Source organism: Gouania willdenowi, chromosome 17 (assembly GCF_900634775.1).
Source record: "Gouania willdenowi chromosome 17, fGouWil2.1, whole genome shotgun sequence".
Classification (NCBI taxonomy): domain Eukaryota; kingdom Metazoa; phylum Chordata; class Actinopteri; order Blenniiformes; family Gobiesocidae; genus Gouania; species Gouania willdenowi.
The window spans coordinates 19450981-19469914 of NC_041060.1; the positions used below are offsets into that span (position 1 = coordinate 19450981).

At 38.5% G+C, this 18934-nt stretch overlaps 1 protein-coding gene across 1 annotated transcript; it reads left to right on the forward strand.

The window, feature by feature from the left end:
- The first annotated feature begins 328 nt into the window (after window positions 1–328).
- LOC114479637 (DNA ligase 1-like) lies at window positions 329–15796 on the forward strand. Its single transcript, XM_028473412.1, has 7 exons — window positions 329–499; window positions 1693–1755; window positions 2923–3103; window positions 9235–9418; window positions 13139–13279; window positions 15158–15532; window positions 15696–15796. Exons 1-7 carry the CDS (start codon window positions 483–485, stop codon window positions 15794–15796), a joined length of 1062 nt encoding a protein of 353 aa, XP_028329213.1. The 5' UTR covers window positions 329–482.
- Window positions 15797–18934: the final 3138 nt, after the last annotated feature.

The window sequence follows — 18934 nt, forward strand, 5'->3', positions numbered from 1 at the left end:
TCTGTATTTTTAATTTTTTTTTTATTTATTTATGCTCTCAGCATTATTATTATTATTATTATTATTATTATTATTATTATTATTATTATTATTATTATTATTATTATTATTATTATTATTATTATTTCTTTACTATAATAAAATTCATTTATTTGTATGGAAAGTGAAGTAATGCCTTACATATTTGGACCCGTCTAAAAAAATGTGTAAATATTTCAGTTTAATATTCCCTTCAATAATGAAAAAGTATTTTCCATGTTTCACACCACCACCATCAGTGTTTCCAAATCAAAATCATGTAAGATCATCTTCTCATTTGACGATCTCTTGGTGACTCGTCATTTTGCCGCCGTTTTTTTTCCCGTGTTGTTGTGTTCCTGTAGCGCGGGAGTTATCTGCTGTGACTGTGTGAAACCTGAGCTATCACTCACCGTTTGTTCTCATCCACTCTGTAATAAGTGAAAGAACATCAAAACGGTACCATGCAGCGGAGCATTGCGTAAGTACATGCTAGCTACTTGGCTAAAGCTTCTAGTTGTCTCGTCCTTTGAAGTTACGCTTGAACAAAGTGAGTAAATAAACAAAAATGAAGACGTTATATCGTATAGCATGCCCGTGTGACATGTTCAATCTTAGTTCCACTTTAAGTGAATACATGTTTTGGTGAGAGTTTTAGTATTTCTGCTCTACGAGCGTGAAGTTGCTACTAAACTATACAACTTTCCCCCTGGTGTTTTAGTTCAGATAGTTACTGGTTTAATTGATGACTCTTACACGTCGTTGGTTGCAACAACATGCTTTTAATATTGAATTATTAAGCTTAACTGTTTCCTGAAATGCAATTTTTTTTTGTTTTCTTTTTGCAGTTGATAGCATATTGAATTCACTGTCATGAACGCATGCTGTCAAAGTAGTGTTGCTACTGCGTTTATATGTACAGGAAGTTTAATCTAAAGTTGACCTAACTGCTATAGTGAGTCTGTAGAAAAGATTTATATTAAAGTTTATAAATCCTCTTTTTTTTACTGGTATATGCTGTTTTTTTTTGTGTGCCGTGGCTATTGATACGGAAACGTACAGTCTATTAATAGGCAGCGCCCCTCATTGGCCAGTTTATGTGACGTGATAGGTGCACCACGTGACTTAAAGTTCCGTCAGTTTTATTTTAGCTCATATTTATGTTTTAGCTACCCTGCTAACCTTTTTATTTTAACCCTAACCCAGGAAATACCCTAAAATGTTTTTTTTTTTCTTCGTATTTGTATTTTTAAAGGTGAAATTTGCCTTGTTAAATATGTTCAAATGAAAAAAAAACATACATGACAAAAGAGGGATTTGAACCCCCCAGGGGAGCAGAAGGAAGGATCCTTGAGTGCGGCGTCTTAGACCACGTACCCGTAGTCCCAGGGGCTATGGGTACGTTTTTGTATCATTAGACACTTTCATTAATCAAGGCGTGTGTGAAGGGAAGATCATTTACTCATCAATTTTTCCAAAGTCTGGCTTTTCTCGCCAAATTTCCTCAAAAATGCAATTTAATGATCGTTTCTAAGAACATTTGTTGCAGATTTAAGACATTTTTACTCACACAAATCACAAAGAAAGGTTTGAATCATGCCTTTGTACGTTTTGAATTTACTGCACTTGATTTGTGGAAAAAGTAAGTTTTTGTATCTGCATATTTTCCCCCAGGTCTTTTTTTCAACCCAAGACCAAGGACGTTAAGAAGAAAACTTCAGATGAAGCAACTAAAAAGTAAGTTTTTATTATTCTTTGTACCAAATGTAAAATGATTCAACATATCCAAACAAGCTTGTCTTTATTAGGGATGTAGCGATTCACTCAACTCCCGATACGATTCGATTCACGATACTGGGTTCACGATACGATTCTCTCACGATTTATTTTACAAAATGGGACTGTAGACAAATTATGACAGAAAAATATTCCATTATTTTTTGTTGGGAAAAAAACTAAAAAAATACTGTACTGTTTTCCTTTTATTTTTCATTGTCAAAAGAATCCCTTGATAAACTATTCAAAACATTGCAATTTAACTTGAATGAAATAAATAAAGGAATAATACAAATGAAGAAGAAGCCTATTATTTGAAATTCTGGTTCTATATTAAACAATGTAAAACTGCATAAAATGTATTTTGTGCCTTAACAATTGGACTTTAAAAAAAAAAAAAGAAACAGTCTGCAATGTATTTACGTCACATATTTCTTTGGACCAGCAGAGGACGCTTGTAACCCAGTGGTCGGTTGGCATGCAGCTTTTCTAGCAGTGAAGAAGAGATGCTATGCTAGCAGACCGAGCTCATAGAAAAACGTGACTTTTACAGATATTCACGTAATATTACAGATACTCTTTAGGTGCTAAAGGGGTAAGGAATCATTTATGAACATGTTTAAGAGTAGAAGGCGACCAGAAAGAAAGTAGTAGCAGATTTCACCCGCCGCCTCAGCATTTGGACAAGAGGATAAATATATAGCGCCCTCTGCTGTTTAAAAAAAGTACAGCGATTCAATTTTCAGAAAATCAATGTGAACCATGATACTTATGAATCGATTTTTTTAACTGCCTTACGATTAATCGTTACATCCCTAGTCTCTATACATGTACAATTAAACAGTAGGCAGAGAAATGAACCTAAGTCAGTTTCTTGTATTGCTTATTTTGATGGTGGGGAAAACAAGTGAACTGTAATATTATTACGTGCTGGTAATTAAACACTCCTAATAACATAAATTATTGTATCAAATTATTGAAAGCGATCAGGGCTTTTTCCTTATTTCAGAGCGTCATCTATGACCTCTCATAAATGTGGGGTCCTTTCCTTTTTTATGATTCTACATCTTTAGACTGTAAACTCTAAATCTGACCCCCTCTGTGCCTGTGTATGTGCCCCCATCACAGACCCGTGAAGAGCCCCTTAAAGGTGCAAAATGGTGTTCAGGAGGTGGAATCCCCAGTCAAAAAGGTCACAAAGCGAAGCCGGCAAATACTGGATAGCGACGAGGATGACGTGCCGGTTGTAAAGGAGCAAGCCACGCCCAAGAGGAAGGAAGCAATAGAAACCTTGGATAAAACAGAAAAGGTAACGATAGCATTTTTGGCATTTAATTTACAAACCAACAATGTGTTTAGTAAGAATGTGTGATGTGTTATCGTAAGGGTATGCGATCTGACGATGTTAGATCTTGATGGATTAAAACATGACGACGATCTGTCAAATCATGGAGATCGTAGAACCGTCTGTTAGGGATGTGAATCTTTGGGTGTCTCGCGATTCGATTCAAAATCGATTCTCGTTTTAACCGATTCTCGATTATAAATTGATAGAATACATAGTGTGTTAAGGCAAATTTTGGCATCAAAACAATACAGTTTGTATAAGATAACTCTAAATAAACTGATTCCAATGATTTAAGACAAAAGGTAGCATTTATTCATGCTAAACACATAAACACACACACTCCTTTTGCTGTCTATGTAATACATTGTAAGTTGGGGTCACTGTTGTGTCCAGTTGGGATTGTGTCATAGACTGTAATGGTCTGGGTGAGTTTGTGTGTTTTGGCCTAACACTGTTGCCTTAGTAGTCGGAAGTCGCCATCTTGAAAGCCCATGGCCTACTAGTCTCTACTAAGTCTGTAGTGCACATGTTATCCCTTGCGGTGCCGTGTCTGTCATATGTCTGTGTGCCCACACACAGCTCATCAAAAGGTTTTTTTTACTTGCCAAATCAATCAATTTGCTAAGTGAGGCTCATATCAGCAGTACATACACAAGAGTTATTATTAAGTGCTCAAAGTGCAGAAGTACTCTCCACTCCCCCTCCCCCCTCCCTCCCAGTGCACTGACACGTTGCTGTGCTGCTTCCTGTGCGTTAGTGGCTGCCTGTCAGAGGCTCAGTGCAGATGTTCGGACTGTCCTCTGTTAAAACTCCATCGGTTCTGAGTGTTGGAAGCACTGAGAGACATTTGAGCAAACAGTGCATGCATTTCTCATCTCTAACTAGCTCAGCCGCTGCGCTGCTCTCACGAAGCTATTTACACAGCTTTTACGTGACCCCTTCAAGCTGATTTTCTTAGAAAAACCACGTCCTGAAAGTCATTTAAAAACTAGTGGTTTAAAAGCTACTTTCAGCAATTCAGAGCTGCCCTGAAAGAAGCAACACTACAGAATTGAATGACGCATTTCAGCTTTAATGAAGGAAAAAGCCAAAACTGCCACAAAATGTTCATATTGTGCTGCTAGTGATTATTAAAAGGGTCTTTGTGGCATTTTTATCCACTGGCTTTGACCCATTATAGTTACTCTTGTAAAACAATATTGGGAAAATATTTTAAAAAAAATGGATTTTTTATCACCATTTAGAGGAAAAATATTGAGATATGAAAATTGGTCCATATCACCCAGGCTTAATATAACCAAAGCAGTAACGTTTTATCTTGTGAAGAATATTATTTTCCAAACTGTGGGAAAGGAGGGGTTCATAAGAAAAGTAGGATTTTATTAAGATGAGTGTGTTACCTCAATAACAAATGGTAACCACTAATGCTAATGCTACACCACATTAGTTAAACAAATTAAAAAAGACTGTGTGTGACTAAAAGAACATGTCAGCCTTTTTGTTTGATGTTAATTATACTTGAAACCAGTTTGATAAATTGCTTACATGAATCAAAAAAATTTTTTTTTAAAAAGTAGCCTGACTTAAATGATCGTTTATCTCTTTTTTTCCATTTAGGTTAATGTTTTACTGGTAAATAACTTAAAAAATAGTCTAAAAGATCTGAAGGAAAAATTTGCGATAAAATCGAGATTGTGATTTTACAAAGAAAAAATCGTAATATGATTTTTTTTTTCTCCCCATATCGCCCACCCCTATGTTATTGTTGTACGGTATATCGTCAAAACCATTCCGACCGGTAAGAATATGTCATCCAAAGATAGAAACAATAAATTCCCATTGATGACATATGTAATTGTGCGACACACTCGAATGAGGGCCGTGGGCCATTTGGCCCTCAATTTAGCCAAGAATGCCCCTAAAAACCTTGTTCCACGAGCAAAAACTTCCTCCAAGTTTTTTATCAACAACTTATTATTCTCTGGAGCGCTGTTTACGGGAGTGCGGCGGTGCACACACACAGACAGCGCTGCTTACGTCATAGCTTACCTGAAGCTGCAGTACTGCAACACATCACACAACGCTACTTGGTTAAAGACCACACACCCATCCAACATAGAAATAAATGTTAGCATAAAACGTCACTATTCATCTGTCCCAACTTAAGAAATGCAATAATTTTAAATTATATTTCACATGTTTACAAGACAAAGCTGGTCCCATGAGACAGTAATTTAACTATTGTGATTATTACACCAAATATCTTGTCAGTACTGCTCTCAGTAATTAATGAATAACTCATCAGCCTGATCTCGTTTAATTATATTATTATAACTTATTATCAGTTATAAAATAAACAAGACTCAGCAGCAGCGTTTTTATATATTTTTTTAAGAAAATAATTTGATTATAAAGCAGAGGATATAAATTAATTGCAAACAATAACACTAATAGCAGCTCATGAGCTCTTTGAGTCAGCAGCTAGTGTAGCCTTTTTTAATGTGTAAATGCTATTACTGAAGCTGATTCTAGTTTTGATGTATTTAATTTAGTTTGTGTTTGTAAGGAACCAGTTTGTTTTATTTCTTTATTGTTTTTATGTATTGCGATTTTTATCCTCCGTCACAAAATGTGGAAGGGTGTATAGGTTTGAGCTCCATCCGTCCATCCATTTGAGTTAAAGGGGACAGCTTTTCTCAGAAACCGTTTAAGATAGGATAACCAAATTTGGTGTGTGGCTTCAAGGTATCAATACCTTGATTGAGTTTGAAAATGAGAAGCGCTCAATAATTTTTTTTGGATTATTTCTGGAGTTATTGCCCTTGATCCATTTTTTTTACTCTGTTTGAGGTATTTTTATAGGGGACAGCTTTTCTTAGAGGATGTTTAAGATAGTAATTTTATATTCTGATGTGATAATATTTTCTTATGTATACATCTAAGTTCTTAGATTTAGAACATTTAGGAAAAGGTTGTGACAACCAATCTGGCTGGGGATGTTGATGACTGTTTTCTTGTTATTGTTACCCTGATAAATACCAGAAATGATCGGGATATATTTTTGGTCTATCGCGCATCCCTCGTGTTAGTCTGCCTTATTTCACCCTCAGGCTTTGAACTGGATTGACTAATTGCTCGGGTGTCATTGAAATAAACCCTAGAACAAACAAACATTAGTTTGTATGATTGTCAGGTGGTGAAATCAACTGTCTTGTCAGTCCTTGAAAGTCACTGGAAAAAAAGTGAGAAAACCATCAAGTTGTCTAAAAATTCCATTAAAACCTCTAATTAGGATCATGAGAGCTTCTGAAGGCACATCAGTCCCCATTGTCTGTTTGGTGACCCGGTAAACACTGTTAAACAAAGGCACGTTAATTGTGTGTTAAATCCCAATGCTGAATGCATTTGTCGATTAGGCCACACAATGAAAGGACCTGACCATCAGCCACATGCTCAGAGAGAACACTTAACTAACCAACCCACCTCATTAATTTGCCTTGGAACTTGTTGAGCAATTACTCATTATTTGTCCATCAAAGGACAGGAGTTTGAAGGAAGCTTCATTATTTTAAGTGTGAGCTCACTCTGCTTCTTCTTTGTTGGATCAATGGTTTTGTGACCAGGTGCTAATAGATTCACTCTTGTACCAATATTGACCAAAGCATTTCACCGAAGATGAATATGGGACAGAAACTCATGTAGGTTATGACTGATCATTTTTTGGTTGTTTGATTTAAAAAAAAAAAAAAAAAAAAAAAAAAAAACTAGTACAGTGCCTGTCGAAAGTATGTATTCATATAGTGGGGGCTTAAATAGAGAATAGAGTTGTCAATTATGGCTAAATGAGTATGTGTTTGAAGGTTGAATGTACAAAGAGGTGTACATACTCTGTAGTGTTATAAAGTGGTATATTTGCTAGTGCAAAGAAAAATAATTTGTGCGATTTCCCTGGTTTAATTCTATGGGCCATGCGCATGATAAATGTTTGTTGTTTTTTTTTTTAACTCATTTTTATATTTTTTTTTGTTTGGGATATTTTTCTGTAATTTATGTTTTTTGGAGTGTGACTCGCTACCTGTCCTCCTGGTTGCCATGTGGGACTCACTCATTATCCTCTGTGGGTTTTTTCAAGTCTCACGCCCAATGCGTGAGACTTGAGAGAAAAAAACCAGACCCGGAAGTACCACGACGTAATCTCAAAGCAAAATGAAAATAAATGTTTTGCAACACACTTAAATAACTTTTAGCAGTACAAAAACATTTTTAATATTGACATTCTTTTGTGGACTGGAGGAGGGTCTTCTACTGATTATAAGAGGTTGTAAATGACCTCACGCTGAGGTCAAAAGCTGAATAGGTTTCATTTCTGGGTAAACATGAATGTGCCGTCCGGGCTAAATTAAATTAAAATAAACATTTTGCAACACAAAATAAGTCAAAAATAATGCATGCACACACTCAACCTATGTGCACGCAGTCAAAAAAGTTTCAGGTCGAACAGACACTGCGTTGGGGAGAAATTTGCTCCATAAGCATGCACGCACGCACATGCAGAACTTCCTTGATTTATTAGACAGAAGTGTAAATAAGATGGCAGTTTGAGTCCTTGTTGTGCCCTGTCGATACATGGCTGTGACTCAAGATGATTTACCATAATACTGTATTTAGTGCTGAATTTACAATGTCTAGGATGATGGATCGAAGTCAATGATCCCATCATTGTTACTTGTGTTTGACTTAATCAAAGCAGCCTTGTGGTAAGTTGGATTGTGACATTAAGGAAATTATTTGCTAAGCATCAGTTGATGTTAATATTATCAGATTACCAAGGTTTTCCTGTAATAGACTGACCAATAGTCACTGTCTATTGATGCACTTCACTCTACCTCTATTTACTATTTTAAAACATTGTGACATACAGCACAATAATTGGTTTGAATACAGACATGTCTTTTATAATTTGCATTGAATCAAGCAAACTGTCTTCAAATATCTAGTTACAGTTTCAATTAAATTGTTTGTTTCAATCTAACATCAAAAAATATTCAAACAAATCACAATTTAGAAATATATATAACAAGACTGAAACAGGCAGAAGCAAAAATGCTCCTATGCCCAACATAAATAACATTCAAGTAGGTTCCCTTTACCTACAAGTAATTCAGTTCAAGTTATGTCAGTGCCTCCAAACACACACAATCAGTGAAACTGCACATTTTTTGCCAGGTCTCACAGTTTTCCCCATGATCACATGATGGCAGTCATTTTTATTCTGAAATGGTTTTAAAGGTAGGGTAGGCGGTTTTCAAAAACTAGCATAATTGTGAATGTAGCCTCCCTGATGGCTCCGCCTTTACGCGCATAGCTGCTGCAGAAGCAAACCTCAGCTCATCGCTTGTGTAGAAACGTCTCATTCAGCGGTAAGTAAACAATAAAATAAACTTTACCTTTATTTATATATACACACACACACACGTGACCAAAAACTCTGTTTTACGCGTACAGTATTCAGTGTGAGCTTGTGCATGCGAGGGGTCGAGAACGAGCAGGGAGACGTGATTGGTTAAAAAAAATGGTTCCTTTTTTTCATTTGTCAAAGTTATTGCAGATTTACAGCTGCTACATTATGACAGATTTTCTTCGTTCCTTTTTCAGAGCACATAAGATCTATATTTCTATGAGGATATAAAGACAATTTCAACCAAAAACTTGAAAAGTCTATCTGGATGAAATTGCATCCCCTAGCTTTAAGTACTCATAATTATTCCAAAATCCTACAATTTTCCTCAAATTATTCCCTAGATTTCCCGAAATTAAACAAAAACTGGTCACAAAATCAAGGAAATTGAAGTGACGATCCTGCAGGGAGTGATATCTGTCTCTTATTGCTTTGATATGGTCAGTGCCTTATAAACTTTAAATACTATTATACGTGGAAGTGCAAACTAGGGCACAAAAATGATAAAATTGCCGCCTATTATCTGAGGCCCATTTGAGATTGAACTTGTTCGTATTACATATTTTAGATTAATATTGCTATTAATGCAAGATCACAATGCTTATTTCTTATCATCACGTCTTTTAATTTTCAGAAGGAGGAAGATTCTAAGGCCGCCCCCACTCCATTGTCTCCACCGCCAGCCCCAGCCGCACCCGTGGTCCCCGCCACACCGGCTACTACGGCCACTCCAGCCACTCCTGCTACTCCAGCATCCTCGGCTTCACCGGAATCCCCGAGCTCCATCTCCCCTTCTGGGATCGTCAAACGCAAAACTGGTCAGTGTTCATCATCTGAGTCAAACCAAAAGCAGGGGCTTCACTTTTATCCTTTGACACCTGGAGATGATTTAAGGTGTTGTTGCCTCAGGCTGTTTCATTTGAACACTTGTTAGCAGTGGCACAAAGTGATATTTACCAGTAAAACAAAGGGGTGAGAATGAAACATGAGAACAATTTGAAAGCATACGACATTCTCTCCACTTTATCCCTTCCCCTCACTCCCTGAGCTTAATACTGTAATTTGCCGCAGTAATTTACTAATCTCAACAGGTCTCCTCTCCTCCCTCCTCCAGCTTCTAATGTCATTTTTCAGCTTGTATTTGCATTGGGTTAATAATATCATTACTGTAGTGTTGTCTTGTGCTGACTAGGCCCTGATGAAACCAGCAGAGTGTGTCGTCTTTTTATTGCTGCTGATTGTCTGATTCCTGTTTTCTGTTTGTTTTTGCTGCATTCGGTAACTCATTATTAGAGAAACATACACGTTTAGCGTAATAATGTTTTAATAGTTGTATTACACGGCGGCTCAAACATATCATGGTTTGAATGGAAGGAGAGCTTGATGTATTTATTTTTTTTCCCTTTATGCATTTTTAATGAAAAGCGTGTGGAAATGTTTCGAGCGGTTTGATGTTTGTTCTTTTACATCTTATGTCACACAAAGAATGTACCGGGAGGGTTTGAGCCACTTAAAGCTACAGATTTTATTACTGCAGAAGCATTGTGTACTTCAGAGAAGCACCTTCTTCTCCACTATGTCTCCTTCATCCTACTTCTGCTACAGGAAAGCAGCGCAATTTCTTTTCATCATCTTGTCCTTTTTGCATTTGATGACTGCAGTGTTTGCTTTCAACGCCGATGCACATCCTTAATAAAACGTCACATAAAAGGAGTTCTACACATAATAAGAAATTGTAATAATAAGGTATTTGGTTGATGCATTCATTATAATATCGATGAGGAATCCTCGGCACCACTGTCTGTGCAGGAACCTTAAAGAGTAACTACACCCCAAATCAACATTTTTCTGCTAAATACATACAGTATGTAGTTGGGTATTAATTGATTGATCTTAGTCCCACTCTTCACATTTTAGTAAAAGTGTTTTAATTTTTTGTATTTAGTTGTAAAATGTCCGATATACTGGCCACAAGGGGTTGAACGGCAACTATTACAAGTGCATTTTGCTATTGGCTGAAACGGATTCTTTAAGATTCCCCTGCATCATCAACTTTCACTATTGGCCCCGCCCCTACTATAAAAGTTGAGAGGAGGAAGAGGGTTTCCTCCAATCAAAGCCCACGGTGAGTATTGACTGACAGCCTAATGAGGAAGACTGTGTTCTGTGTGAAACAGCCGCTGTAGCGGTGCCGTTTTAGACTCTGCTTCTATTAAGAGCAGATTCTGCGCTAATCACAGGGTGTGTATTTACAGACACATAGTGTGCGTATTCCCATCTTTCTGTGCGTGTGCGCGGACGTGTGTGTATGTCTTATCTCTATGTGTGCGGGGTGGTGGGAGAGTGGTGTCTGTAAGGCTGTGTGTGAGCTTCATGTCGTGATTGTGATCAGCTGTTCTCACTCAATGTTATTGAAGCCAAAATACTGCACTTAGGGGCGCTTCCATCTTGCAAATTCAACATCTTTTGGAGCCAGAGTTTGCGCAGTAGGGTCCAGCGGGAGGAGCCCTGGTAACACACCCCGCCCATTTAGCGTACTGCCCTGATGACTTACGTTGACCAGCTACACCAAGAACATAAGTATCTTTCCCACTGGAAATTCTACCACCGGCTTGTTCAGATCATAGAGGTTAGTACATAACCATGATATATTTCAACTCAAATATCTAGTTAAATGGCGTCTCGGCTTTCCTTTACGACGTAACTGCTATTCACAAAGAGAGTTACGCAAGATCTGCGGCTGTCAATCATCGTCAAATATGACGTAAAATTCCATTTTTCAATCTCAAAGAACTTATTTAAAACAAACTTCACAGAAAAATTAGCACTTGAACACAGTGTAGGGTGACAATAACTAATAATCACAGCCGAGTTTAGCTTTTGAAAAAAATTATGGGTATTTTAACTTTACAGTTTCACCCACATCCCATCAGTTATCACTGAGGAGGCGGGGTTTAAGACCTATCCTGTACTGCAGTCAATCAGCAGGGGGAGCACTAAAAATAAAAGCTTCACCCCCACCAGGGAGATTGTCTTGTTCATTCTTTTTACGGTCTATGGTATGTACAGACACATCGTGTGTATTACAGTCTCTGCGCACAGCAATGGCCTAGCTATCTGAGTGGGCGTGTCTTACTGCTACAGCAGTAACGCCCATAATCAAGGTATTTTTGAATTTCCCTCCTAGTGGCCGGTCAGCAGAAAGTCGGGGTGTACTTAATTTTTGAACTAAACTCAAACAGGATGTGGAACCAAAAACAAAATCGGCCTCAAAACTCGCTGTTGCATAACATTACAGAGGAAATTGTTTGTTTTCTGTTGCATAATATCTTGCAAAGGGTGACTGAAGTGTTTTGATTTTATGTTTTCAAGCAATTGCCCTTAAAGTGCAAATACACCCCCAGGTTTTTGCTGACCGGCCTCGAGGGAGAAATTTAAAAAATGCCTCGATTATGGACGTTACTCCTAGAGTAGTTAAGACACGCCCAGTCACAGCAGCCCCGCCCCCACAATGCTGCACAGTTCCGCATGGAGCTGTCAATCAATGCCCATTAAAGGCTGAGAGAGGAGGAAACCAGTTCCTCCTTCTGGTTTCCAGTGCTTGGAATAACGGCGTTTTTTTTTTTTTTTTCAGTAACAGGGTAATCTAACTAATTACTTTTTACGCAGCACACACACACACAACCACTACAGATTTGATGAAGCAGCAGAGATGGCGAGCGTGGAGCAGTCCAATGAAAAGTTGTCATTTTTAAGGTGGCGATACAAACACTGCTTTAAATTAATTGTGGTCAAAGGCAAGAACGTGCATGTGAAGTGTACATTATATCCAGGAGTGAACACTTTGTCGACCTCCGTTGTAAGCAACTCATTTTTAATGAAGCACCTCACAACGACACATGCATCTAAAAAAAAATCGGAATTCTTTGACATATAGCAACTTTTTTTTTTTTTTTTAACAGTAACGCAAATAGTTACTTTCCTTGGTAATTGGTTACTTTTGTTATAGAGGAATTAATTTACTAACTCAGTTACTTTTTGGAACAAGTAGTGAGTAACTATAACTAATTACTTTTTTAGAGTAACGTTCCCAACACTTTTTTTAGGAGGGGCGGGGCCAACAGTGATGGTTGGTGACATCACTGATCTGATCTCAGCCAATAGCAAAAATTCAATTGCAATAGCTGGTGTTCAACCCATAGAGGTCAGTCACTGACATATTGCAGCTAAAAATGCTAAATTTCAGTACTTAGACTAAAATGTGAAGAGTGGGACTAGGATCAATAAACTATGTTACTTCATACCTAATCATATATGTATTCAGCAGAAAAAAGTGGTTTTAGGGTGTACTTACACTGGCTATAATAGTAGCATACCACCACTGTGTGTGGAGTGAATGAATAATGCACATCAATGTAAAGCACTTTGAGTGTCTATGAAAAGCGCTACATAAGCAATTATTATCATTACTCAACAGTCCTGTTTTTGTGAGAGGGCTTAATACTTGCCTTGTTTTTTTTAAATCTTTGATTTTTCAGCAAGGAAGATGTTTCCCAAGAGAAAACTTGATGAGAGCAGGAGTGACGGCGAGAGTCAGGGGGAGGCGTCTCCTGACATTAAGGAAGAGGAAGGCCACCAAAACAAGAGACCCCGCGTGGCGGACAGCATTAGCAGTGCAGGTAATTTACGGGTCCGCTTACCTTTTCTTTTATTTGGAGAAATACTGCTAAGAAAGTGTTTGGACAATAATATTGATCAGCCTTCTCTACTGGGCTGGAAACATTAATTACTGGGATTGCTAAAAACTGGGAACACACCACCCTGCTTATCCTCCAGGACCACTACATGGTGGCCATGGAGGTTGAGTTTGAAGCCCTCATGGGCATGCCCACAGCAGACTGGCAAGACCCCCTCCAGACAGCCTCATCCTGGGCTAGACTCAACCTGGGGATATGTTTACAGGATGAGACTCTGGAGCAGGTGGAAGCTCTCATCATATCTCGTGTAGAATTGGTGAATGAGCAGGGGGAGGAGGAGAGAGAGGGTGGGGCAGGGTCTCATCACCACCAGAGAGGGCCACGCCCCACAACCCAACCATATCCCACCATCACCACCAGGGCTGAGGTGCACATTTCAGCTCTTTCCAGGGCCGTAGCAGAAGTGGCCAGGGCCCCACCTCCGAGCCCATTTCACCCCCTGTTGTCACCAGACCATACTCAATGGCGACCATGACAGAGCCAACAGGGGATTGGTCACCATTAAGGGAGACTGAAACAGCCACTATTGTTCAAATTCACTCCCATCTGACCCAAACAGTTTCACCAAAACCCCAGAGGACCCCAAGGCCCCTCCCTCGGGTGAACTCAACACGGAACCAAAATCACAATCATTCAGTTAACATATACGTTACGTTGTTGGTTGATAAAATCTAAATGAAGGATATTTTATTAATTTAATTTAATTTTTATTTTTCAGTTTCCCCCCTTGAGGGATTACCACCTTATTGTGGTCAGGGGGTTTGTGTGCCTCAGTGACCTTAAGAGACAGCTATATCAGCAGGACCTTAGTCTTCAGGTGGGACAACCAAGTTGGACTGGTCTGAAGGTAGAGGCCTGACTAAGTGCAATCCTCTTCTCTAGGTTGGGGTTGGACACATGGTGAACAACCCAATTCAATGAAGAAAACTCTGTTACTATAAGCAGAGGGGAAACAAAGTGCTGGAGCATGATGTGTACATATGATGCCCCCTTCACATTTCTGACTGCCCTCTCATATATGCCTGCCTACAACCGGCCCTGCTTCTTTATAGTTTGGGTTTTGGGATTGTCTGAATATAAAATTGCTTCATGGGAGTTTTTTTTTTTAATCTCTGAGACAAGTTTTGGCCCTTTTTTGTCATAAAAGTGCAACCTCTTTATCGCATTAAACAAAAATGAATGTGAAAAATATTCACTTTGACACACATGCTATTCATTGCTCAGTCATATGACATTTCTTCCTTGTACATCCGGGGTGACTTTGAATATCTGACACAGATTTTCAGAGCCTCCTCCTACAAATTATTTTCTATTAAATAAAAGGAAGTGGAGTAAAGCTGGAGACTATTCTATTTTATTTTTCAAAAGTCTACCTGTTTCCTTTTCCCCACTCTTGAATTTTATTATTTAATTTTCATCTGTAAACTCCTCTTTTTTTTTTTTTTTTACCACAGAAGCACACCTTTGTGAAAATGTCTGTGTGAACTTTATATTTTATTCACCAGACCTTCACTTTTTCAAGCTGCACATCTGGCTCTTTCCTTGCTTGTATGACCCCGTTTTTTTGTTTTTTTTTTCTGCTGGGACTCACTGCTGAAGGTTTGTCAATAGTAATTTCTTCCTTCCCTGTCTCTCTTGAGTGAAGAGGAAACTTCAAAACTACAACCTGGGGCGTTTATTGAGCAAAACTCTTCAAATATCAGGTCATAAAAGAAGAGTGGCGTTGCCTGGAGTAAAGCTGCTGGCATTTATCTATTTCATAAATCCAGTTTCTTCTTTTTTCTCTTTCTCTTTACTAAGAAAACACAGATGAAACCATGGAAGAAGGTTTAAAGGGAGAAGAGGTGGAGATGGAGGTGGCGACCGAGGCTAAAAGCCCCAATCAGGAGTTGGAGAAGAAAAAGGAAGAAGAGGAAAGGGGGACTGAGAAACAGGTGATCAGAAGGAGTCTCAACAAGAAAGAAAAAAAAGCAAAGGAGACAGGAAGTAAAAGTAAAGCAAAAAAGAAGTCTGAGGAAGAGAAAACGATCACTGACGCCAACACGGAGGAGGCTGAAAAGGACATCCAAGACGTGGAAGGAAGTCCAAAAAGTCAAACGGCAAAAAAGCAAAAGGAAGCGAAAGAGCAGAAAGATAAGGAGTCGGCCAAGAAAACCCCAATCAGCAGTTTCTTTGGTAAGGAGCAATTTGCATAGCTCTGTGGTTGCATTAAAAAGTGCCCATAAATATGCTCTGCTTTTATCAGCAGGGGGAAGAGTGCGAGACATTGTCCGTACACCAGCCCCTGCTTCACCCTCACCTTCACCGTCTCTTTTAATTCATTCATTTTGTTCAACAGCTCCAAGAAAAGCAGCAGTAAAGATGGAAGAAACAGAGAAAAAAGAAGGAGAGGAGAAAGTGACCAGTACAGAAAAGGAGAGTAAAGACAAGAAGAGGTAAGACTGTGTAAAAGGTGTGCATTATTTTCTCAAGCTTGATTGTTGTTTAAATATTTGTATGATTGTTAAAGGGGACATATACAAAATGTTCACCTTTTAAAACAGTTCCCTATGGTCTAAATGACATCTGTGCTGGTGTTTGGTCAAAACATAACATGAATTAAGCAACAGAAGAGATTTAACACCCTGTAAAAATGAGTTCTGTGAGAGCGCTCTGTTTTGGGGGTGTGTCCCTAGATTTGCATAGACCTCCCCCTTCCCCACCCCTGTCTTCCGCGAAGTTACACACAGCTACGTTCACAGTGCAAGCCTTAATGCTCATTACCGATTTTCTTGTCTGTCTGTTCACATTGCCATTTAAAATGTGACCTGTATCAGACTCCAATGTGACCCGCATGTGCATTGTTGCGTTTGTCTCAAAGTTTTTGTGCAGTGGAACCAGAGAATGAATGAGCAGGTGCAGAGGAGGGTGGTGAGAAAAAGGAAAATTCAACCAAACAATGTTTTTTTTTTTTTTGGTGTCGATTTGCTTTTAAACACAGACCACTTATGATATGAACCTTCAAGCTTTGACCCGAACTCGACAGAGCAAAACTGAAACCAACAGGTCCGACAGACATTAGGTATTCATATCCGCACCCGACCTGAAATCGACAGTTAAAACCTTTTTTGTTCCTCATACAAATGACATTTTTACACTTGTTTTAGTGGTAATCATTGTATTCATTAACAGACAACTGTTAATGTCAACATCAGATCAGCGCACGGGGAAAAAAGCGCCCAACAAACAGTGCACTTATTTACATATTCCATGTATCAAATATATAAGGATAATCCATGTTCTTGTGCAGAAAAAGGATTGATTCAACAGTGGGTGCTAAACAAATGTCCCTGTCCCTCTTTGCTCCATGAGTGCAGCAGAGCTGCAGGCTGTTCACACCATATCAAATGCGCATTAAATCCTCCTTGACCGTTCACTCTGAGGTTGCATTGAAAAAGATCTTATCTGTATCTGATACAGGACCACACACACACGCGCACACATGCACACGCGCACACACTGTTCATTGGAGCGATGAACAGATGGAGTGACCAAAAAGCACTACTGTGTTCAAGCCACTCATCACGGGCGACTGAAGTCACTGCAGTCGCTACAGTTGCATTCAGTGTGAAAAACAATGGCGGACTTACGCAAACGTTTTCATCAAGTTAGGGGTGGAGTTGCCATCGGAGGGGAGGGTATTTTCTTTCCCGATTTCACATGTGACGTTACAAATGTAGAAAATTTGAAACGGAGCAATTATCTCTGTGTTATAAGACCTACACAGATCACAAACAAAAGATTGGATGGTTTTATTTCACATTTTGTGTGCTGGTGGACTCACAAGTTACCTCATACGTGATCAAAAAAACTGCAAAAGTGGATTTTTCATAATATGTTCTCTTTAACACTCAGCCATGACCTCTGTTTTGTTTTCAGCGTTTCCTTTTTCGACGCGGGATGGAAAGTCATTCCAATTTAACGTAACAATAACAAAGTTATGTGAAATAGCTGTTGTGTGCACTCCAGTAATTCATGGTTACTGATTTGCAATTTGGAAAAGGTTGCAGATTTATCGTTGAACTGGCTCTGTGATGGAGTCCCTTTGACCTTGTCTGTGTGGTAAAGAGACTGTGTGGGAGTGGAAAAAAATGCTTTTATGTCTCAGTCTATATAAATTCCCCTTATGGTCTGATGTATTTAGTAGCAACTGTTGTTGCAGAATCACAAGAGGAAAGAAATCTGCAAATGTGACACTAGAACATTTTTATATTCATATTGGTTTTTGATCATTTGCTCATATTTTGAAGTGAATACTTCAAAGCTTGAAACACTCCTACAAAAAGGTTTTGAACTTATAGGAGGAAACATTTCAGTTGACATTTGACATAAGCTTGAATTACATTTCTGTGGAATCTCTATTAAAAAGATCTTATTTATTGATTTAAAAGACTATAAAGTCATGCTGGGCAACATTAATAATTTGAATTGTCATGGCTTCTGTGGTTTAAATACATTGTCTCCTTCTGCTTTAGAAATACTGTTCTATGCTCAAAAGTATGATGTATCATGTTTAAAGCATCTATTAAGGAAACAGTTATTACGACGGTACCGATTAAAAAAGGACAAACAACAGAAAAGCCCCTTAAGCTGGTATGGGGAGACATCACAGGGTAGGGGTTCAAAATCAAAACAGGACTTTCTTTAAATAGTGGCTTCTCTCTAAAAACTCTTGACAAAGGCCAGATTTGTTGGTTGCACAGTCTGTAGATCTTCGTACAAAAGCTGTGGATCTCTGCAGCTCCTCCACAGTGTCCGATTCTTTTTCTCATATATCGCTTGTCGTACTTGGTTAATTTAATGGACACACAGGTCTTTCCTCTATTGTGCTGTACATTTTCCACTTAAGATTTACAGCGTGTTAGTACAGATGCATGTTTCACTTTTTAGGCTTATGTTTGCACCAAAGAAATGTCCTCTTTCAGATTCAGAACATGGAAACATTTTAAAAGTGTGACTTTTAGAGACTTATTCTGTGACACAACCAGCAGCTCATCTCATAGCGAACAGGATAACTCAGATGTTTACTTAAGATGTTTTTCATTCAGAGGACAGAAGACTATTTCGTTTCCTTCTTCAGCTTGTTGTTGTGCACAAAAGCTTTATGTAACTGCAAGTGTGTGGGCGTAAACAAACAGGTTTTGGCCTTTACCTTAAGGATTTCCTGCAACCTAAAGCCTATTGTGTTTTTTTTTTCATTTGCTCTAAATCATTTTAACCAGCCATTTGTAATGCAAGGCTCCTGCCAAATGTTTCAATAAAGCATCTGCAGCTGCACGATGCTCCTTTGTTATTTTGAGGGCATGTTAACCATCACGGCCACTGACCACACTTAGTCTGAAGAATGAGGCAGTACATTTTTCATCTCTCTATTTATATTTCATTACTGCCTTTTGTGCGACAGGAAAGGAGTGATGGACATTGAATACAAATAGGAGATTGCAGCCTTTGTGCTAATATTAGAAGCGAGTCAAGGTTTTTTAATTGTGTTCAGAGCAAATCAACATTCTGAGATCATACATTTACTTCTGTAAAGGC

Coding starts and splice junctions, on each gene's coding strand:
- LOC114479637 (XM_028473412.1), top strand. Junction 3,104..9,234: donor CCTTGGATAAAACAGAAAAG/GTAACGATAGCA, acceptor TTTAATTTTCAG/AAGGAGGAAGATTCTAAGGC. Junction 9,419..13,138: donor GATCGTCAAACGCAAAACTG/GTCAGTGTTCAT, acceptor TTGATTTTTCAG/CAAGGAAGATGTTTCCCAAG.